The sequence below is a fragment of the Vicugna pacos genome, unplaced genomic scaffold (genome assembly GCF_048564905.1).
Source record: "Vicugna pacos unplaced genomic scaffold, VicPac4 scaffold_131, whole genome shotgun sequence".
NCBI lineage: Eukaryota > Metazoa > Chordata > Mammalia > Artiodactyla > Camelidae > Vicugna > Vicugna pacos.
In genome coordinates, this window is record NW_027328811.1 from 88,906 (window position 1) to 113,288 (window position 24,383).

Genomic DNA, 24,383 nt, shown 5'->3' on the forward strand with positions numbered 1-24,383 from the left:
ATACAGTTTGGTGGAGCCATTGTGGAAAAGTGTATAGATGTTCCTCTAAAGACATAAAATTGACCTCCCAGATGACCCAGCAATCCCACTCCTTGGCATATATCCAGAAGGAACCCTAATTGAAAAAGACACCTACACCCCAATGTACACAGCAGCACTATTTATAATATCAAGACATGGAAGCAACCGAAATGTCCACTGAGAGATGACTGGATAAAGAGGTTGTAGCATATTTGTCCAATAGACTACTATTCAGCCATAAAATAATAATAAAATAATGACATTGGCAGCAACATCAATGGACCTGGAGAATGTCATTCTAAGTGAAGTAAGCCAGAAAGAGAAAGGAAAATACCATATGAGATTGCTCACATGTGGAATCTAAAAAAAAAAAAAGAAAGAAACAAAAAAATAAACTTATCTACAGAACAGAAACAGACACAGAGACATAGAAACCAAACTATGGTTACCAGTGGGGAGAGGGTGTGGGAAGGAATAAACTGGGAGTTCAAGATTTGCAGATACTGAGTATGTAAAGAATAAACAGCAAGTTTATACTGTATAGCACAGGAGAATATATTTAATATCTTATAGTAACTTATGTTTAAAAAGAGGATGAAAATGAATACAGGTAGGTTCCTATTTAGCTGAAGTGTTGTGCTGTACACAAGAAACTAACACAAAATTATAAACTAACAAGACTTCAATGAAAATATTTTTAAATAGACCAAAAACGAAAAAAAAAGGAAAAGGATATTATCAAGCAAAAAGAATAAAGTACTGATTCAGGCTACAATTATGGATGAACCTTGAAACTTTATGCTAAAATAAGCCAGACACAGAAAGCCAAATAGTGCCCTTTAAAGTGAACTGTATCTAAGCGTTTATTGTACTACTCCTGTAAATTTTCCAGAGGTTTGAAATCTATCAATATCAAAATAAAATGTATTATGCATTAAAAACTTAAAACGCTTCCTCACAGGAGGGCTTTAATTATTAAATGCAGAAACGCATATAAAGCTCTTGGAAAAACAATTTGCACGTCCACACACAGTCACTGCTGTCACTGCCACTCAGAGGGTGGTGACAGCGCTGATGAGAGCTGCCTCCACTCGCTCCCCTGCAGAAAGGAGTGAAGGCCTGAGCTCTGACAGGCAGGGTGAGCGTGAACCTGAGTCATACACAGCCACGTTCCAGACTCTGCGTTACCCAACTTTCTTATACAAACTGCAACATGTAATGTAAACACGCTAGAGGGATGTATCTTACAACACAGGGAATACAGACAATGTTTTACAGTAACTATAAATGGAGCATCTATTGTACACCTGAAACTAATATCATATTTTAAATCAGCTATATTTTTATGAAAAATTAAAAAATATTTTTAAAATGCTATCACTTTAATATTCAATTCGGTTTTTAAGTTACTACTAAACAGCTCAGAATGTATAAAAGCATTTAATTGTGCTGTTTGCTTACATATTTATTTACATTCAGCCTCTTGCTAAAAGAGAATTTAAACAATTCTGTTAAACACAGCTTAACAACCATAACAACAAAAGGCAAAACGGAGAGTGAAGAGAAAATGGAGATTCAATACTTAAATGAAACCAGGGGGAAGTAAACTCATAAAAATGGATTCCATGAAGTCAGGGAAGGGGTTAAGGCTGACTAGAAATTCAGCTGTAGGATTCTTGGCAGCGAAACCAAAAAGAAAAGATGATGGGGCGGGTGGTAGAGCGTGTGCTTAGCGTGCACGGGGTCCTGGGTTGAAGCCCCAGGGCTTCCACTAACAGGTAAATACATCTAATTAACTGCCCCCCTAAAAGATCACCAAAGAAAAGAAAAAGAGAAATTTCTTTCCCAAAGAACCCTGATATTAAATTTGGATTAAATATTAAAAAAAAGAAAAAAAGAAAAATTCAAAAGATAAGTGACACTGAAGGAAAACCACAGCTGGCCTAAAAAGCTAAGTCACAAATCAAAGTGTGATAAGTTTCGGTTTCCTGATCTAAGTTTTGCTGGGCTACCTGGTAAATCTGAAGTTTAGTGTCAGTTTACTGGGCTAATAAGCTAACCCGAAAATCCAAGGTCAACAGTTGTCAGTAACGTGATCTGTTCCAAATTGATAAGCTTCAGTGTACTGATTCCTTGCTTTTTGTTGTTTGAGCCTTATTGGGTATTAGCCCCATACTTGTAATTAACCCTATAAAACCTCATGTGCACGTCTTGGAGGTGCTCAGAGCTTTGGAAAAGAAACCCCTCTGAGCCCGCCAGCGTAATAAATCTCAGTACTCCAACCCTCTGTGTGATTCTTATTTCTTGGCTGGCCTTTTGTTTCCATAACAACACAAGCGATAATGCCTGTGAGATAAATCTGGGGAGGCTGCTGGTAAGTCGCCATGTCTCACGTGGGAAAATCTGAAACATCCTTCTCACCACTCAGAGTCATCATAAGCCCACACCACACCTCCTGCCGTTAAATGCAGGAGCACGGTTAGGGCCCGGCCTTTGCTGTCTTTGTGTCATCACAGTGATACAGGATGGAAGGGGGAAGAGCACAGCCATTCAAGGAAGGCCGCAGCAATTGACATCAAAATGGTGAAGGATTCAACCCCCAATAGGCCTTGAGGCTCAGGATGAAGAGATTTAACTTCTAGCAGATCTTGAGCTTCAGTAAACATCCATTGTAATAGTAACCTGGTGAATAACATGCCCCAGGCACCATGGCAGTCCCAATGATAGCCACAAAAGGTCAAAGGGTGGGAAATGGCCAACTCCCTGGGAATCCTAGCCCCTTGCCCTAAGGCTGGTCCTTCTACTTATTAGCATATGAAACCACCAAGCCCAAGAAAACAAGCAACACAGCGCCACCTCGCGGTCACCACTCTCTGTCCCTCTTTGGAGAAGACAGACCTTCTGTCTGTGGGGTGTGTACCTACTTCTAATCTGTGCATGAAACCCCCACACCTCGTGACGTTTCTCTTGCATTTCAATGTATCTGTCTGAATATATATACCTTTACTCAACACTGGCTTGCTCTTGAATTCTTTACTGCATGAAGTCAAAGAACAAAATCTGGTGGGGCACATCCCAGGGGCTCAACGAAAGCCTGGGACACAGCCCTTCTCATGCCCAACGTTTTTTATTCTTGTATCAACAGGACTGGGCTGTGAAGTGACGTCTGAGGCCCCAGCTAAGGGACAGAACCAGCTTCCAGGGTTCCAATTTGCGGGCAGCCTCTCCCCCAGCTTGGGCCTTGGGGTCTGCCCGGTTCTCTGTGTTTCTCTGTTGTGCTGACTCCCCAGCCATACAGCGTACTCCTAGGCCTGTCCCCACAAAACCCTTCTCTCCAAAATACAAGCACGTCATGTCACAATCCTCTTGTTCAACCAGGAAATGTTCAGCCCACTTTTTTCCTCCCCAATAAATTACCCAACTGTCCTCCCTCCCATCACATCACTTCTTTCTTTGTGAGAACTCTGCACTCGCCACACCCCATCATGAACACAGGTGTCTTGCTGGCTGTGACCGAGATGTTTCTTTCTCACACAGCAAGCGTCCTTTCACTTTCCCCTTGTTACCTTAAAAAAGCCTTTCCTGAGTCACCCACCCCTCTGATTATGAACTCACAATGTGCTGAAGTTGCAGTCACTATGTGCATACATCCCAGTTTTGGCTAGGTTTCCATCACAAGATCTTCATTAAGGAGCTGCATCAAGAAGTTATACAGGGTATTCTTACATCAGAGTGGAGGAACCTGCAAAAAATTTAAACGGCTTTGAAGAGAGTGTTAACCAGGGACAGAGATGTCGCGGGTCCTAGTCAAAAGTGTCATGAGGAAAAATGTTCTCCCAAGGCTCAGAGTGGCTTCTGAACACAGAATCCTCAGGGAGGAGGTGACAGGCAGTGATTAGGGTGGGTGATACAGGTTACGCTCCCCCAGCTGGGGAAGAATAGGTTTTTTTCTTGTTTTCCAAACAATTTCTTACTATCTTTTTCTCTTATTGCCACATACCATTTCCTACGAATTAAGCATATCAATGTCAGTCATTTGGGCCACTTGGGAGAAGCTACACGATGCCATTCACAGGGATGGGGCATGACAGCCACACCAGTCTAGGTTGAAAGACCAGTGGGGGTATTTGCAAGGTAATCACGGGCATGCAACAAACTCCCCAGCTTCAATGACCTCATCTCAAAGCTGGGGTCAATAAAACTACCAAGCAAATTGCGTGAAGATTATGGCCAATGTTTACTAGGTAAGTGCCCGTGAAAGCTGCCGCTTAATGGGGAATGAGTACGATCAATGAGGCCCTGTCTACCTGCCCACATGCGCCCTGCCTTCCTGCCTTGCTGCAACAGCAGAACTTGTTTAGCTGAGATGAACACCCCCAGAGCAGCCCAGACGGGAAAGCTCCCAGCTCTGCACGGCGAGACGTGTTCCTTTCCTTCTCAGAGCTGATCACAGTTTGCTGTCGTCTGTTTTTATGTTTATCACTTTTGTAACTCCCTCTCCTCCGGAGTTTTTGCTCAAGCAGCACAGGGCCAGGTGTGTCTTGGGTCCTGCCGGATATTCTGGGCAGGGAAACAGCCAACTCCATATCTGGCTCTGGTGCTGAACGGAGAGAGCAGAAGGCCCAGGGGCCCATGCTGAACTGAGGCCCCTGCACCCAAAATTATGGTCTGACCTTGGGCAAATTACACAGTCTTCTTTACCCTGAGATTCCTCATCTGTCCATGAAAATAACTGCCCATGTCACACAGAGTTACAAGTATTAAAGGAAATCAACAGATTCACAACCTAGCCAAGGGGCTACAAGTGCATCCTCAACAGACAAATGCTGCCTTTACAGCTCTGACGCACGCTAAGCGGGGCGGCCCCACACAGTGAACACTGCTAAGTGCCAGGGTGTTAAATGCTTCATGTGTGCTATAATACTCTTTAGATCTTACAACAATCCCAGGAAGAAATGAATATTATCATGCCCATTTCACAGATTCACCAACAGGTTGAGAGTATGCATTCTATTCCAAGGCCCTATGGTGAAGAAATGGCAATTTAAACCGGAATCTGGGCCCAGGCCTTGGCTCCATCTCTCTCCCATCCACCTGACCACTTGCCTATGAATTCCACCTGTCCAATATAAAAGTTTGCAGCCGGCCATCTCTTAAAAGCAATGTGTGCCACCGTTTGTCAATGTTGTTTAATTACCATAAACTGTTCTCAGAAACCACTACAGTAAAGAAAGTTGGACTTAAGGAATTCTGCATTGCGTTCTCCTGCAATGTGCAGGATCCCTTTCCTACACCTCCAAATCCAAGTGTATGCTTCCTCCGTGTTTATGTTTGCACACGGCTTATTAAAGCAGAAGGTATCTGCAGTAATTCCATCTCGGTTGCTTTCCAAGTTTGCAGATTATCCATATTCGGTCTGTGAACGAAAATACTACAATGTGAATGAGAATACTGCAACCATGTCAGTAAACAAAGAATACTGATACCAAGTCATTAAAGGCTTCCGCCACTCCCCGGCGAGGACAGGCTTGCAGCCCAGCCACTGCAGCAACTCACAATGGTGCCCTCTGAGCAGACTCAGAATAAGAAAGGACGGGCTACTGGCCCGAGATAGCTAGGTGCTTGTCTAAAAAATGAATTCAGTGAGTCCTAATATTTGCTTCCTCCCATTCATACAAAATCACTAAATTCTTGAACTTGAGATACCTGGCTTTCTTTAGATAACAAGTAATCTTTTATTGTTCCAACAACCTGGTCTTTGTTGTAAAGCTCCTATATATCCTAGCTCTTCCTCAACCTCTTGGGAGCAGTCCCTCAGAGAGTTCTGAGAGACGGTCATCCTGGCTCGAGTCCTCCCGCCAAATGAAACATAACTCTTAACTTTTAGGCTGCACGTTTATTTCAGTCAACAGTTTTGGACACCATGAAGCACCACAGCAGATTTCTCTCCACCTGAACTCTCCAAGTAACCAGAGCCTTGGTACCAGCAGTGGCCCTTTGTGCTCATCCGCCTCCTCGGGGGGTCCAGATGAATTTGGCTGAGTCTCTCCTGGTTCTCAGATCTCACATATTGGTTGATGATCCTAAGTTTTATCTGGCGGTGTATCCAGGTACGTGGCCCTCCAGTTGAAAGAAACTGAGGTGAATTACCCACCCAGTGGAGACATCCCGAGTGGGTCCAAGTTGAAAGACACTGGGTTCAGGACTGAGTGGTTAGGTAAGAGGCTGGTCTAATGTTTTCCTCAATTTGGTTACCTCCATTGAATTTTTCAGGATAAAAGTAAAACTCTTATGAGGAAACTTTCAACTCCAAATTTTGGACCATCCTCCTGGCTGGTAACAGCATTCTCGGGTGACAGGGAATCTTCCAGGAGTGGTAGACACAAAGACTTCATGCCACAGAGTTGTCCCTGTGGGAAATCTTACTAGCAAATTTATTCTGAGAACCCGACCTTACAATGGGGAATAGAACTTTCAAAAAAAAAATAAAGAACAGAAAAGAAAAGAAAAAGAAATGACAGATTGCCAGTCTCCAAGTAAAACCCCAGCCAGATTTATGTACATACAAAACTTACAACATTAATCGGGAATAAAAAAAAAAAAACTCACTCTGGAAATAACCAGGCCTGATAAAAACATTTTTTGGCATTCTGAACTTATAAAAACAAAATCCCCTTTAGTGGGAACTTGGATTTCTCTTCCTGTGTCCTTGAAATGTAAACGTTTTATCTTTCTCTGGATGTTTTAAGTGTGTGCATGTAAGTATATATATGTTTAGTTTAGTTTTTAAAGGAAACCTTGGACTCTGCCATACAAAAGTTCAAGTATTGTGTACATACGGTGGCCACGCAAATAAATTGGGATTCTAAGCAATTCTTTGATTGTACCAATTTTCAGATATTTTGCCATCTTAAACTTTGTTGCATCAGCCTGGACCACGAAGGCTTTAAGCTTTTGGAGAGTAAACCTTTGAATTTTATTTAGGCAACACCCCGACTCTCATGTGGAAGGGCCTCTTCATCTTATTGGTTTAAAATCACTATATATATATATATATATATATATATATATATATATATATATATATATATATGTATATATATATTTATTTATATATATATAAATTGATGGCCATATGATGGATTTTTTAATTTGGAAAAACTTTTTAATTGGTGAAAGTTTAAAGAGATCTCATTATAAACGGCTGTTTTATTGGTACCTATTAAAATAAAGTTTAAATGCAGAAAAATATATCTAATGGTTAACCTAAGAACTCAGATATAAAAATATAACTGGTTTGAAAAGCTACATTTTTGTTTTTCCTTTCTGATAAATGTTTCTAGAGATGCTAATAAAAACTTAGTATAATTAATGTTAATTAGGTTGAATAACTGGAAAAAGGATTGTAAAAATGTCAAAAAAACAGATAAGTGGCTTATCCCAAAAGGATAAATATTTTTATATGGTTATTTTGAATGAGATCAATAAAATGGACATTTTTGGATTTACATACAGGGTTTTGATACTACACTACGTAAAGTTAAAAAAAAAGGGCCAAAGAGTTCACCTACTCCCCCCCAACATTAAAGTTCAAACAAGTCCGTTTTATTTACCACAGTTTAAAATATATTTATATGTAGACTGAAATACTTGATCAAGGATTGGGACAACAGACCAATTAATGAAATTAAAAATCGAGAAGGGCCTAAGCTCTTTGGCTGAAACTTGGGCATCCTAGAGACTTCTATAAAATTATATACAATGTACACCCACAAAAAAAAGGTTTCTGTCACTCCTTCTAGAAATAAGAATTATTGATTAAACTTAATAAATATAAAAATTAAAGGTATAAGATTTAATAAAATTGAGATAAAAGTTTGTGAAATTGGTATATTTAGATGGTCTTTATATAAACCTTTTGCTTATGTTGTGGGATAGATATGTTTCAGTGGAAAAACGCTTCCCCTTCTTGGTATTATAAGGCTGGGCACATGTCTATCCCTCTGAAAATATTAATTGAACAAATTAAAGGAAACCAATATAGTTACTTGAGACGTCCAATATAACGTAAATCTAAAAAGTAATTTGAGTAGCTAAAAAAAAAAATATAGGTTTACCCTGGGTTTAACTTATAACTCAAGGAAAAGAGACCTTAATAAATGTCTTATGCAAGCTTTGGAAGACAAAATAAAGAAAACCTTAGTTTTAAAACATGGAATTCTTTGTTTACAGCTCTTCTCACTGATACAAAAATGCCAATTAAGGAGATAAAATTGGGTCTGGGTGACAGAGCATTTATCTGGGGACCTGGAAGAGAGTGTCTTTGTCTTGCAGATCAGAAATATAAATACAACAAACAGTGACCTAGGACTGAGCCTAATTAGCTCAACGAAATAAAACTTGAGGCCATGAAATTTTTGGCATTTTAGAACTCAGAACTCTGACGGGTCCTTCAGACTTTGTGAGGAAATCTTAATTATCTGTTTCATAAATAGTAAGCCTTAGTGATTTGAGCAAGCAAATTCAGCTTACTCCAACTATTATTATAAATATAAGTAAGTTTTAAAGTGAAGCTATGAGATCTCTAGCTTTTGTCTGTTTATAAGCCTGCATACAGATTATAGAAGTGAGATATTTCTACTGCTAAAAAAAAAAAATTTCGAAGTCAAAGAGCTCTGCTTAATTGATGTAAAAATATAAGAGCTTAAAAATTAAGTATTTTTAAAATAAAAACTTAACAAATTGACTTTCAGTGTCATGTGAATTGGAAAATATTCAATATTAAGGTAATATTTGATATTGTTTAGTTTAAGTATGTTCTAATAAATGTAGACATCTTTAAAATCATCCATCTTAACTATAATACCTTTACTGTACCTAGGTTTAATGAAAGTCAAATAAGATCCTGTTATATCTGTTGCAGATTTGTCAAAAAAAAAATAAGAGTAATGTGCTGTGGTAAAATTTTAAGTAAATTAAATGCAAATGAGATGAGAGCTTTGGGTAAATATTTAAAATATATTTTTAAAATGTATGCTTAAAATAATCTCTAAATGTTTGATATCTTTAAATTCTAGAGTTGTGCTAAATTAAGTTAAATGACAAGATTTTATTAAATATCTATGCCATTTTCAGATAAAATAAGATTGAAATATGAATTACTTAACATTTAACTTCCTCTTACAGTGAAACTAAAGGTGTTTAGAAATATTAATAAATGGTTGGTGTCACACAGAAATAGTCTCTATTAGTAAGGGAATGATCTCAGTATCCTAGGAAAGTAATATAAATGCGTAAAGGAAGATGTAAGAATGGAATAATACTTTGTTAATGAAAAATAGTGACTTTCTCCTGAAGCTGGTTACCTCTGAATGGAAGACAAAATAAGGGACACACTAATATAAGTATAGAAAGCTGTGGAAGGCTTGTGGAAAAGGAACCCTGAGGAAAGTTTTGTACGTGGTCAGAATTGGCTAAGTTTAGAATCAAATTGGGCAACGTAAATGAATCTTAGAAGTTAGCTGGAACAAGATTAGATTTGGTTTTCTCTCTGTTAAGAGGAAAAAATTTTCTTAAAATATTAATCCACCTTCAGTAACAGATTGTAAAACTTCTTATACCACTTAGCTGATCTGTTCTGCCTTTACATTTGACATATTTTCTTGTTAATGAATTAGTACTACATTACAGTGATCTATATGTTTATCTGATCAAGTGTTCTGAAATCTTTCAAAAAGCTCCCCAAATATAAAATTCTAATTAATTAAATAAAAATTAATTTAATTAATTAAAATTCTTTTAATCTCCAGTTAAGTTTGGGATGCTACAGAAGGCCCCTGAAACATCCCAAAGAGAGATTTTTAACTATAAAGTTTCATTTGGCATTTTAAATAACATGGAATTGTCAAATGAATCATAAAACTTCTAAGGTTATATTGAATGAGAAATATTATTAATATAGGTATTGTAGAAATTATATGGACTCCCTAAAATTCTGGTATATCTGAAATGTTACCAGTGATAATTATGGGTATAGTGAACAGGTTTCTTTATTGATTATAGTGTAACGGTGTTTAACCATGCTTTTAAATCTTTTGTCATTTATAGACAGTTAATTGTTTTCTTCTGATGGTTTTGCAAAATGCTTTCTCTTCAAGGAGATTTACTGATTTCTAATAAATTTCAAACTACAGCACTGAACTAAACTGGGTAAGACATTTTAAAGTTCTAATGAAAACTCTCATTAAAAGAATTAGTTACATGGGACTGATTAACCAGCTGAATATGGTTATAATTTTTGATATTGTTTGAAATACTACTGCCTTTTAACCTGTTTCCCAGACATAAAGAATCTCTTCTCCTTAAGCTAGTTATGGTTCACAGCAATTTGATAAATTATAACTATGTATACAGACTTGGAACAGTTATCTTTTCTCTCTATCTGATCCCTCAAAAGACTAAAAATACTTAGGTCCCCAGTGGCTCTATCAGACAAATTAGGGAGATCATCTCCTAAGAGATATAGGAGTATAAAGGTATTTTAAGGATTTTAAAGAGAAAAGAATTTACCTAAATCTGTAAGGCAAAAATCCATGAAAAGCCTTGACGTGGCTTTCTTGGCCTTAGAAAACCTTATTAACATTCTACCCTGAGACTCCGTATTAAAACTTCCAACACAGTCAATTTAAAAAGCCTATATGATCAAATAATCAGATTTAATTTGTAAAGAAATTAATCTTGATTTGGCTATATTTGAGAAAACTGAGGGTAACTTTAGAGAGAAAAAAATTATATTTTAGTGGATATTAAATTCTAGTTTTGTTAATTGAGGTCCATATTTACTAAGACACTTCCCAGATCATTCCTTGCTGTTATGTCACACTGCTGTACAGTTTAATTGAATTATGAAAAGAATACTCTAGGTTTGATTCTGAAGCTCAGTAATCTATCCTTGGGTAAAATTCCAATGCCCCATGACCTGCAGCCAGGGGATTATACATACTGCAACAGGCATGACTTAAAGAACTGTCTCCAACCTGAATGGAAAGACCCTTTTTCAGATACTCTTAACTAGACCATACACACCAAAGCTGAAGGAAACGGAGTCTCGGATTCATTTCCTATCTGAAACAGCCCCTGCAGTGCACTGGCTTATAGAGCGCTGCTCACCTTAAAACAATGCCCAAATGGAGAAAAAGCTTCCATACCAGGATGAGAAGAAGACGACATCTGAGCTAGACTGCTGACCCAAGACACCGGACCAGGACTGTATACCAATTACTTTGATAATTTCTCCAACCTTTGATTATGAACTACTCCAATTGTTAAGTTTATGATAAATTACCTATGTCTAGTACTTCTGTGTTACCTTGGTGGGTTTCCCTACTCCAAGGCTCTAACTAGGTAGCCCTCAGAAACATTATTCTAAAAAGAAATTATAGTTCTGTTTAGGCCACTGTTGATCTTACAAGGTGGGAGATTTCAACTGGCCAATTAATACCTGCTCTGACCCTGACCATAAATATGAACTTTCTCATAGGATCAAACTCAGAAACACAAGCAAAATTTTAACCCAAAAATACAACTTCTCGACTATTAAATTCTTACTCGTGACTTTATTAACGTTACTAGCTGTATTACTTATATCCTGTCTATTTTATAAAATTGTTGTCTATTACATTTCCCAATGTGTAACTAGGCCCACAAGATTGATGATGGCTAAACATCTTGAAGAAACAGATAAAATTTATAACCCTGAATAAAATAAATATAATAGTGTGATTCTAGGTATGGGAATGAGCAAAGAAGGTTAAACACTTCCTGGATCATAATAGAGTAGTAAGACAGGTGATCCAGAGAACTTTTAGTATCAACAGGGCCTGATAAAAAAAACTAACACCTTGAATGGCAACTCAGAAGATTCTTCACCTGAACTAGGAATGAGCCATCCTAGCAATGTGGGACAAAATTGGTCATGAAATTTCTCTCAAAATATTGGTCGAATTTAGGACCAAGGGGGAACACTGTGAATGAAAATACTACAATGTGCATGAAAATACTGCAACCATGACAGTAAACAAAGAATGCTGAATCCGAGTCATCAGCGGCTGCTGCCAAACCCCAGCGAGTACATGCCTACAGCCCGGCCTCTCAGCCACTCACAGTGGTGCCCTCTGAGCAGACTCAGAGTAAGAAAGGACAGGATACTGGCCCTAGATAGCCAGGGGCTTGCCAAAGGAATGAATTCAATGACCCAAATGTTTGCTTCCCACCATACATAGAAAAGCAGTAAATACTTGAACTTGAGATATCTGGTTTTCTTTAGATAACAAGCAATATTTTATTGTTCCAATTACCTGATCTTTGTTGTAAAGATTCTATTTATCCTAGCTCCTCCCCTACCTCTTGGGAGCAGTCCCTCAGAGTGATCTGAGAGGCTGTCATCCCGGCTCGAGTCCTCCAGCCAAATAAACCAAATCCCTTAACATTTAGGGTGAACGTTTATTTCAATGAAGTCCCAGAATAGACACAACTCATCAATTCTGTAATGGAACACACTGAATCAGGAACCAAAAGTGTGTTTTAGTCCAGAAAATCTCCAGGTTCCTATTTCTTCCTGTCATTATACAATCCCTCCAGAACTCATTACTTTGCTGTCTGCTCCTCTGGCAACCAAACTCAGAGAAGAGTCAACTCAGCAGAGCACCATGCTGGGGAGAACCCCCCGCAGAAGCACTGCAGGCTGCCTTCCCTCCCGCACGCTCTGCTGACCCTTGGTGTCCACCGTGGAGACCAGGCCAACACAGCTCTTCCCAACAGCTGCAAAGTCGCACACGTTAAATAAATCATTTTATTTTATATGATATTTTACGTATATACCCATCTCTGAAAACAGCTTTGCCAGAAGCCCAAATCTTCAACATTAATCTGCAAAGGCAAATCAGGTCCCCAAGGGAAAACAAGTCTCAAGACGACGCTAAGGCCTCCAAAGTCCTCTCCACGACCATGAACCAAACTGCCTGCAGGTCTGCAGCTGCAGGAGGCTACATGTCTGCTTTTAAAGCAACCCCTTTCTGCCCTCGGGTGCTACAATGCCCTTTTATGCCCTCCCATCACAGGGCAAGAGCAGCCGCTGCAGAACCTTGCAGGGCAGCACTGACAGGACTGGACAAAGGGGATCAGAGCTAAACAAAGCATTCTGATGACACGAGCTTGTCACTGTGTCTCTTTACAGATGTAGATATATATAGAGAGAAGTGGGGTGATATTGCTCAAAGTCACACAGCTAATAAGTGGCAAAGTATATAACTCTGCTCCTCCCTCCTGTGTGACGCCCAACTGGGACAACCACAGGGTTCTCTCGTGGCTGCCTGAACAGTCTTTTCCTATCACTCATGACACACAATAGTGTCTGAACTTAGCCTGCATTTGCAGCATCTTTTCCCTCCAGTTTCTCAGGAACAAGGCTGTTCGGGCCTGTATGAATTCCGGCTTCCTGAAATCTCCGTGCTCAGGCTGGTCTTGCCTGTGCATCCGGCCCGCTGCTCAGAGGCTCTTCCTCCCCTGCAGGAGGACGTTTCTAATCTTCACAGGGACACAACCTCAGGGGAGCTCTCCTCTCGCCCTCAGCATGGCAGGTGTCCCAGGCCTCATCCCGAGCAGCCCCGTTAGGACGGTGTCTGCCCAGCTCTGCTAGTCAGATCAGCAGCCTCAATGCCAGGGATTATACCCAGGTCACACTGCAAACCTACTGCCCGCCTCACAGCCCCCAGCCAGCAGGTCACCTGGAAGTCACAGCAAGTGCCCCACCCAATCCAGAAGTCTCTTCTTTTGCCAGCACCACTGATGAATGGTTTCCAACCTTCGGTCAGTTTCGCACAAAACAGCACCTTCAACTGTGAAACGGGTGGTTTTTCTTCTGCACCTCATCCTTACTGGAAACGTAAAGGGAAACCAAAAGGCCTTTTCTCAACCCTTTTCTGATGAAACCCTCCCACCCACAATACTCATATGCTCAGGAGCTTTGGATCCACATGATTTTCTTTCTCTTAGGCTAAGTGGCTCAAAAAACTAAGGGATTCTTTCTCCTTTGAGGGTATTAGCACTCAGTTTCTCGGCTTTAATCTGTTTTTGTCTCTCTCTTCAGTGACCCTAGCAGTTGCCACCTCTTACTCCCTTCAGCAGCCTCCCTCCCAACATCTAGTCTAGGAAATCAGCTGTGATGAGGGCACGGGGGCAGTCACAGAAGATGCAACTAAGGCACAGAGAGGCTACATAATTTGCCCAAGAAATCACCTTCAACCACCAACAGAGTGTGTCACGTCCCTCTGTTTAACTCTAATGCTAAGCAAGTTAACTTTTTGTAGATTATGGTTATAAACAGATGAGGTATGAAAATACATACAAGGACACACATCAACTCTAAGATATTCATTAACTCCACTATTTTGTTTCTATTTATTTTATTTCTATTAAAAAATTAAGAACCCCTGCAGTCAATATAGCAAAATGTTACTGGGTTTTAAATCCAGAATATACAGGGGTTGTGTCATTACTCATTCTTGTATGTATTTTCACAAGACAAAATGATTTGAAAGTCTCTCTCCCCGCCCCCTACTCACTACTGGCTCTCACCAGAGCTCCCAGACCACACATCTAACAGCCTTTCACTTTACCCACAGCTGAACTCATCAGTTTTCCCCCAGAACTCCCTCTGCTGCTTTCCCTCCTCAGAACACAGCAGGACCATTATTTAACTCATTAATCCACCCAGAAACCTGGGCCTTACTCCATGCTACCTTCACAGAAATCATTGATCCTTTCCTCTTTACCATCTAAACATGCCTTCAATCTGTTCGCTTTTACCCACTGACCGTCCCACCGCTCAAGTGGAAGCCAACAACACTGCCCACCTGGACTCATGAGTCTCCCAAGTGGCCCCACAGCCACTCTCCCCTACTTGAGACAAATGTGATTGTGTCTCTCCCACTCTTTTGGACTCATTTCAGACCCACTGTTCTTAGAAGAAACTTCAATTTCTTCACCTGGTGAAGGTCTTTGCCATGAAACTGTCAGCTCAGGAAGGGCAGGACACACCCTCGTCCCTCGGCTCCACCATCTGGCAGAGCATCAGCTTGGGAGGATTGAGTTCTTAGCAAACTACTTCACTTATCCATACAAATCCATGGTAGATTAGAAAGATTTTAGATGTTGAGCTTGACTATTAATTTGGGGATTTTGCACTGGCAACCTGCAAGTATATATTCTAATTATTGTGTCTTCTTAAAACCATACCCAGATTAAAGGAGTATTTGTGGAATGTCTTCGGAGTAAAAGGGACTGTACTTTTACAGATTTTATGTTTTAAAATATGAACAACCCGGACAGGGTCAAAAATAGAACCGCCTCACAAGTGACAGAAGACAGGTGAGACGCATATAGCAACAGGTCACAAAGATGGTAAGAGCAAAGTTGTTTCTCCAACCCCCGAAAAAATTCCTCCAAGAACTGAAAACTCAGAAATTTGAAAGTAAAATACTATCATATAAAGAAAGAAAATAAATAATCCTCTTCATCAGGGTTTCTAGATCTGACTGCAGAGTTATTAGCAGGCCATACTGAATCCTAGCACAGAAAAATCAGATGGACTAGTGATGAGTAAGTTCCAGGAAAACGGCAGTAACTCCTCCACTTGAAAGAGGACACACACTCACTTGTTCAAGGTGATTGTAAACCACATTCTGCAGAAATTCAGAAGATTCAGGCACCGCTTCTAGATGGTGATGACACGGAAGGACGGCTTGGATGCATGCTTCTAACTGAGTCACCGGCATTCTTACACTGCAGGGGGAAATGGAGGCCCTCAGCCAAGAGCACAGTTGTTCCTGTCATGTATCCCAGGCCGTGCCTCGGGGACTCAGTGTACTGTAGCAGTCTGGCCCCAGGTGAGGACCCGCAGCGTGGCCCAAGCAAGCAGGAGGGGCACTGTGCTTGAGAAATCCCATCCCCCATGGGGGCAAGAGGGGCTGGTGGGGTTGTGTGAACCTATAAATGCTCATAGAAATACACCTGCATACATTGAAGTGATAAAATTAAAAGTAGCAGGCTATTTAACAAAATTTCAATTGTCAGTGTTAATTTTACCATTCCATTCCGCTTGTCCCCTGCACTCTGAGACAGGCTTAGGCTCTGTCACACATGCAGCTCTGATGCAATAGTTGTGAAGTTATTTTACTTTGCTGCAAGTGTCTTCGCTCCCAGTGTCACTGTGACTGTCGTCTCTTAACACAGTCAGATATCTTCCTGGATCTCTCCCTGAGTTCCTTGCTCCTGCTTCTCAGATCCTGAGATAAAGAACAGGTGAAGGCACTTGACTGGAAAAGTCAATGTGGACTTGACCAAAGTCCTCAGTGACCCCCTAGGTGAGTGCTGCCCACCCCTTACCTTCGATTCTCAAGGTTCTGCCCAGGGTGACATCCAGCCAGGAGAGAGTCCTGGGCCCTATTAAAAGCTGTGTGGCTTGGGTGCAGGGAAAGCTGCAGGAGCTGGTTCCGTAGCCGGTCCCATCCACACCTCTGCTCCTCTCCCTCCCGAGGCAGTGCTGCCAAGCCCCCAGGCTCCCTGAGCTTCTGTCTTTCTCTTCTACTCTACTTCAAGCCCTTTTCCTCTTCCTTTATTCCCTGATTATCCCTAGCTGGAGTGATTTTTCTATCATAGAATCTGAAAAAATTTCCTGCAGCTGAAAAAGAGGTGCCAGAGGTCAACGCGCATATGGTGGTTCCTGAATAGAGCCCCTGGTTAGGGGGACCCTCACCAACATTCATGGGGCATCAGGCATGTTGCACCACCAACAAGAGTTTGCTGTGACACCAAGGCACGCACAGCATCCCTGCTCACTAAATTGTAGTTGTAGTCCTTTATTAAGAAGCAAAAATAAAAAAATTGCTCATGTTTCTTACTAAAATTATTTATGAGGGAGAAAAAGAAATTGTAATAGAAAGAACAAATTTCACTCCATGTTAGATGTGTTCATTTGGCTTTAATCCTGTACCTTGTTTTCTAGGCTCAGACTTGCTATCTCTGCACCTTTTGTAAAAGAAAGTTGCCTTTAGCCTGAAATATCCAGGAGGGTCTATTCTCCGGGCTCTGATCTTTAAGGATATTTGCTCTTCTACACTTATGTATAGATGGCAAGTTGTAAAATAGTGAATAACCTTTCTTTTTTTTGGAGGTTTTACAGGGGCACCATAATTTGACCCACATGGACAGCTGCAGGAACAAAGGATTTCAAGGACAAACAATTCATACAGCAAGAAGTTTGCAACAACCAGCCACATCCCCGCCACTTTTTAGTATAAAAGGAGACTGAATTCTGCCCTGGGGAAGAGAGTTCTACTGGATAACAATATGCCATTTTCTGGGTCTGCCAGCTTTACAAATAAAGTCTCTTTTCCTTACTCCAACATCTCATCTCCCGATTAATCGGCCTGTCATGCAGCAAGCAGAACGAGTTTGGACTTGGTAACAAATTGACTGCCTTAGAGGTAGTATGTCTCCACTGTTTCCTCATTTCCAGTATTTCACCACCTATCAATTTTATATGCTTTTTAACAACATGAACAAAAAACCTATTACAAGGAATTGATTCCACAGAAATAAAATTATTTCTACTCCTTCAAAACTTTTTTCTTTTCTATTTTATTTTGTTTTGCTTATTGAAAAGAAAATAAATTCAAATCTTTTTATTTCACGTATTTTTATAACTAGATATTGTAAATACTACAAAGATATTTAAATTGCAATAAAAATTGTTCATATATTAGTATAAAGATATATACACAATCAATGCAGATTAGGAAAGGAGTAGATATTTACTAAAAATCCACTGCACATCCAGTCTTTTACAAGCATATCCTGGAATATAAGCTCTATTATCCAGGGTCCCCCACCCCCAATCTCACTGCGGAGTCCCTTAGTAATCAACTACCAAGGCACCAGCATAGAACCATGAGATCACTATTTTAGGTATAAATGAGAGTATTAGCTCATTCAATTCTAAAACAGAAACCTTAAAATAAATACTGAACTTACTTACAGATAAACAAATTTGGACACAAAAAAGTACAGTTTCTCCCCAAATTCACAAAGATAATAACTGGTAAAGGCAAGATTTGAACTCATCTGCCTTGAATATAAAGCTAAGTTGGAAATCCCCTTCAACTGTGGAGGACCAGCAGCACAGCCTGTCACCCTATCTTTGTTCAGATCTGGCTTTAGACAGCCTGAGACAGCACCCCTTCCTATGGAACTCGAGGGCAAACAATAACAATAAGGATTTTATATTCAGTAGTTTCTTAGGTCTCAATTATATAAAGTGTCAGCAGGTCAGCAGAAAACTCTGGGAAATATGAGTGGGTCCAGAGCTTTTTGCTGATAAGAAACTCAATCTATCAGGACAGAGTGACCTTCCCATGAGAGGCCTCATGGACATAAACTAAAGGCAACTGAGCAATGAAAACTAGCAAGAACATGGAACTCAAGCAAGAAGGATCCCTACCATCCCCTGCCCAGTTGCCTCTTCACCTTTGTGGACAAGACGGCAGAAGGTCCATGTTCTTGTCCAAGTTACAACATCATGGATTCTCACCCATATAATATTACGACTCTATGCTGTCTTAAGTCCTTTCCAACTAAAATATGATGACACCAATATCTCAGCGGAATGTCTATGTCTCCACTTTCTCTCTTCTATTAGGAGACTATATCTATGGCCACAAAGCCGAAATTCAATTAAAAACACCATGCACGAAGCCTGGTGAAAGTCTGTGTAAGAGACATTGTTCTCAAGCTCAGTGAGTGAAAACTCAGAAAAAGTGGTCCTTATCCCTCTGCAAGTGGAAGGTAGCCTGATTGTGTGTGTGTATGTGTGCACACGTGTGTGTGTAAATCAAATACAATGTATTGTGGGATGTGCACAGATTTTTTTTATGTTACTATCATTTCATGAGGATGAGCCAACCTTTAAAGTAATTTGAATCTACTATTCTGAGAGAGTCTCAGGATCTTTTGGTGGAGGATGGGAAAGGGGAAAGGAAAGGAGGAAAGAAGTAAATGAAGCAAAGCTGTAAGTATACTGCTAGGGAAAGGCAAGACATTAATTTTGTTCCTACTTGCATCACACACAAATTAGGGACTGGCTTTCCCACATGTCTTGTCAAGCACTGAGTTGCAGAAGAACAGGTGACAGCCCATTTCTCACTGAGCTTGTGACTGTACGTGGCATCTTATAGACACTAATTACTTAACCTGATCAAACAATCTAGCAGCAGGCTGTAATTCTCCTATTTTGAGAGATAAGAAAACAGGAAGTGAAAGAGGGTATATAGCTTGACCAAAGTCAGAGGACAAGTAAACTAAAGAAGATGAATTCAAACTCAGATCTGAATGCAGAGTCTGATCTTCCCACTCCGAGGGCTGGAAATTCCTTAACACACAGGGTCCCCAGCTCCTCTGCTTTGTTCCTGGCACCAAGCATTTCCCATGGCGATATTCTCCAGTTCTCAGACACAGCGCTCTGTGCAGCCAATAACCTCCATTCGACCTTGATCATCTACCTGTCACGCCCACCAGGCTTCACCAGGCAAGAAAGCTGGCTTTCAACTGCATACAAAGCCACCCGTTTTATCCTGGACTCTTCAGCGGCTTTTCCAGCGTAAACGCAGCCATGAAAGTGCTCACAGTTTGTACATGAGCCACACTACCTCTCTCCATCTCTGTCCCCACCTATACTACTTTGCTATGACCATTTTGAGAATCTTGGAAACAAATTTTTAAAAACAGAAAAGAAAGGATTCTGTAACAAGTACTTAATACTTACAATTTTAAATGAGAAGTTACAAAGTGAGTATTTACAAACCGAATCTGCCTTCCTAGGTGTCAGTTTTAACAGTTAAAATATACAATAGCAAAAAATTCTGACTTAAATAATTAACAAAAACATCAACAATAATCTGGAATAAACTCAAAAATAATGCCCATGTTGTACATGGTGGAAGTACAGGACTGTACTGTGGGGTAAAGTAAGAGGTGTGAAAGTAGAGACATCAACATTTTGTATGGAGGAAAGCAGTTTTGTAAAAATGTACGTTCTCCTAAAGATAATTCAAAAGTACTAAAAAATCCCACGACAGCACTTCTTTTTTTTTTTAACTTGAAAAATTATATTAGAATTCTTCAGGAATAATAAAGTCATAATACTAACCAAGAAAATTTGGGATCGAAAAGAGAATCAAAAAATCGCACTGTCAGATATTAAATAAATGTTTACAATATGTAAGATATAGTGCTAGTGTAAGAAAGTAAGATTGATAAAAATAAACCATGAGCTCAAAAAGAGACTCTAGTGTACATAAGTATTCTTTACAGGTGGGATTTCAAGTTAAAAAGCAAAGTAGGAATTCAATAATTGTCTTGGGACAATCAGAGAATCCCCTGGAAAAAACAAATTCTATTCCAGTCATAATGACCGCAAGAAAAATTACAGAATGTGATGTGAATATTAGAAAGTACTAATAACAGCGAATATAATTCTTTGCTCATATTAATTCAACTTCTCTTCACTATAACAAGTACCATCATCATCTCCATCTTAGAGATTAAAAAAACCTACAGAAGAAATTTATACCATTATAAGAAAGTATTTCTAAGAATAATATCAGGAATAAAACCCAAAAAGAAGACATTTACAATCTTAAGATTATTTTGGGCCACAACAAAAATGAACCTACTGAACAAAATGAAAGGCAAAATATGACAAGGAAAAGCTCTCTGATACATGTTGATGAAGACAAGGGGTTAATGTTCATAATATACATAGAGCTGTCACAAAGCAACAAGAAGCTGCCTCACTTAAATGTGTGCAAAGGACAAAAGAGATCATTCACTTTTTAAAAGTCAGATGGCTAATGAGTGAAAAATGCTCAATACCTCACTGGTCATCAAGTGCAAATTAAAACAATGAAAAAGTACTTTTGCTCATCATATTGGCACATATTTTTAAAAGATATTCTAGCTAGTGTCCATCTTTGAGAGAACAAACTGTGAGCGATCTTTTGGAGGATGACATGTCAATGGATATGTAAACTCTGAAAAACGTGTGTACACACAGGCTGAACTCCACATTTTGGAATCGTTTCATTTAGAAAAATTCAGTTCAAAAAGATGTACTTATCAGAGCATTTACACAGCACTGTTTACAATGGTGAGAAGAAAAGCTGAAGTGAAATCATATCCAGCGATAGAGAATTGGTTACATAAGTTATTCTACATCTTTTCATGCCCCACAGGAGAAGGAATTTCTAGATTCACTTGAAAGGAGCCTGTGATTTATGTAGTTGTCACATCCAAGGACTAAATTTCCAGAAAACTTAACGAAAATAATACTCATACAAGATCACAGGAATGTTTGTATAAGAAGTATGCCAGTCAAACACCCTTTCTGACAGTGGAAAATGGAGAAAACTTAAGTGTCCACCATCAAGACAATGATGCGGTAAATCACGGTGAGCTGTGGGCACTAAAGTTCCGGTGTTTCGGCGTGGTCCAAGGCCTTGTCCACAGTACGCTCCCACGAAAGGTGTCCTTACACAAGAGACCAAACCTGCATATCAGGAAAACCCTCTACTCTATCTGAAAGGACCGGGTGAGTCTGGAGAGAGAGGACGTCTGTGATATATACCTGAGTGAATAAACCGAGCTGCAGAAAACATATAGTATGGCCTTATTTTTCAATAAAGCATATATACACACACATAGACATAGATTTCTCATATACGTGTATGTATGTGTTTATTTATATGACATAGGCATAAAGGTCATGAAATATATACTCCACATTGTCAGCAGTTTTTACTCTCAGGAAAAAAGGGGAAGGGATGTAGGGGACTTTCGGTACCACAACAGATCTCTTTTCAGAATTTCAGTTAAGTATACTTGGAATTTAAAAGTTTATTTAAGTCCAAAGTAAAATGGACGAGGACTCCACAAGACAGAATGCTATACTAGTCATTAAAAATCATGCCAGGGGAGATAGAATATTGTAGAAAAATGTGTAATAAGCCGAATGGAAAATGGAGGTCTCCACACAGTATACAGGCACACATTGCTCGCTGGTTTTTATGACAGAGGTAATACACACTGATGAAAAGAACAGAAAATAGATGTTAATGTGTTAATTATTATCTCTGAGTACTGGCACCAGGATAGATCCATTTGACCCTTTTTTCATACATTTATATTAAATACACACTATTTTTCATCTGAAAAATGCATTTTTAGATGTCTAGTACCACACATTGGAAAATTACACGAGTACTTACAGAAACAAATAACTAGGAGACACCGCAGCAGCGTCACAAAGTGTAGAAAGGGCGATCCTGAATAACACCGCGCAGTTACATAAGGACCCACAAAGTGAGAGCACCTGCTGTAACAGGGCGCGGCCCCCTTCCATTTGTCAGATGTGTCTTCAGGGCTGAGGCAGTTCTGAGCACGGCCAGTGTCAGTGCTGGTGTCTGGATGGATGCCACTGGAGGTGAGGGCACCTGCAAGCCGAGAGGAAGAACAGAAATCATCCTCTGCTTTTTCTGTCTTGTTTCTTTGTTACTTTTAAAGAGAGGCGGAAATAAGATAAACTGGATCTTTCCTACTGAAACTTCAGTAATGAAACCATTTTTAAAGTGATCACAACTTATATTCTGCCTATGACTGTCTTTTCAACAAAGCATCATATTTATAAAATGTTAATTAACTCAGTTAATTAACTCCCTGTTGAAACATTCTAGTAAAGAGCATGAACTGCAGTATGTAAAAGAACCACACCTGCAGTGACTAGCTCAGCTGTCTTGACGGCAGTGCAGTCAGCCCCCACCATCCCGTGGCCCTGAGCTCCTGATGCTGGTAAGAGAGCGCGCTGCTGCCTCAGATGGAAAGAAAAGGTGAAAGCATTTTCTGAAATCTACAGCACTGACAAAACATAACTGATAAATCCCAGGCTCCTTTGAGGCTGTCATTTTCCGTTTCTGGCCAACACCCGTCAATGAGCAGAACCACCCCATTCCCGAGTCATGGGACTCACGTGGGCAGAAGTTTTGGAGAAATTTCCAGGTATAGAATGTAAACCAACTATACATAAAACTCTGAAAAAGAAAAGATGCAATAATCTGATTTTGGAAGACACTAAAATATTCTCCTAAGCCTTAGTACTTGGAAAGGCTGGGCTTCTACTAAGCCACTTATTTATTTCACAGCCAATGAGCATCTCCCACAAACCCTGTTTCCCTGTGTCTGCTGGGAGCTTCAGGCACATTGATGTTGTCTATCTTATAAGTCACAAGGCAGAGGCGTGTGTCTCACGCTGGCAACTCTCACACAGGCTCAACTCCTAGCCTCACTGTATGAACTTGGCCCCATTTTCTCACCTGTTTATTTGGTACCTGTTCTTCTGTAAGCTGCCTGAAATGCTTATTGAAACAAGTCAGAAGAATGAGTGGGTAGAGAAATGGACAGATGGACAGGTGAGAGATGGGCAGAAAAACAGAGAGTCTCCAAGAGAAGGGGAGCAATCAAAATTACCTATGCAAAACCCTCTTCTAGTCAGGGAAGGAAACCACCACGGAGAAGTGTGAAGAGGCAGGTTGCTTAGGACTGTTTCCTGGATTCCATGAAAAGTCACACCAAGAGATGAGAGGGTAGAACTCTAAATAATAAAAGAAAAAATCATGCATGTTTGAAAAATATATCTACATTATGTACTTTCTAAAGAATAGAGTCAAATTAGCAAGGCCCAATAACACAATCCTTGGGTATATACAGAAGTGAGAATCCCATCTCCAATCTGCAAGGCATCCCTTTGGAGCACTGAGAGTCTACAGGGTGCAGTCATAAAGCCATCACCGCAAAAGCGATGCTATCCTGCACTTACGAGGAAAGAGCAGCTGTGCTCGGTCTGCCTACACGTGTCTTTTACACCCCTCAGCACCTCTACGGGGGAGGGACGCCTAGCGAGCCCCATCTCTGCAGGACAGAAAACAAGTCCAAGAGAGGCTAAGCCGACCTACCAATTCTCCATCTCACAGGACTTGTCACTCCAGACCAGGACTCGAACTCGGACCCACGTTTGTAACCACAGTACTACCGTATTTTATGTGCTTTTTGTGTGTATAATACATTTGTTTCTGGCATGAAAGGGTATTTAATAAATGATCGGTTGTCTTGTCTATCTCATTAGTTCACAATCTTTATATTTTTGAATTGTACTCTTCCCCTGGAGAAAGGAACGGAAAGAGCGGGGGTCAGAATGAGGT

General features: G+C 40.0%; 1 protein-coding gene across 1 annotated transcript in view; it reads right to left on the minus strand.

The window, feature by feature from the left end:
* The window catches only part of LOC140695078 (trafficking protein particle complex subunit 9-like), a 72,870-nt gene extending 49,660 nt beyond the window's left edge, over positions 1–23,210 (minus strand). The window contains exons 1-4 of the mRNA XM_072958004.1: positions 22,900–23,210; positions 22,502–22,622; positions 15,735–15,861; positions 3,637–3,763 (exon numbers count right to left, since the gene is read on the minus strand). Of these exons, the coding sequence (XP_072814105.1) occupies positions 3,749–3,763; positions 15,735–15,861; positions 22,502–22,622; positions 22,900–22,951 (315 nt within the window). The 5' untranslated portion in view covers positions 22,952–23,210 and the 3' untranslated portion in view covers positions 3,637–3,748. The remainder of the gene's footprint in view (positions 1–3,636; positions 3,764–15,734; positions 15,862–22,501; positions 22,623–22,899) is intronic.
* Positions 23,211–24,383: the final 1,173 nt, after the last annotated feature.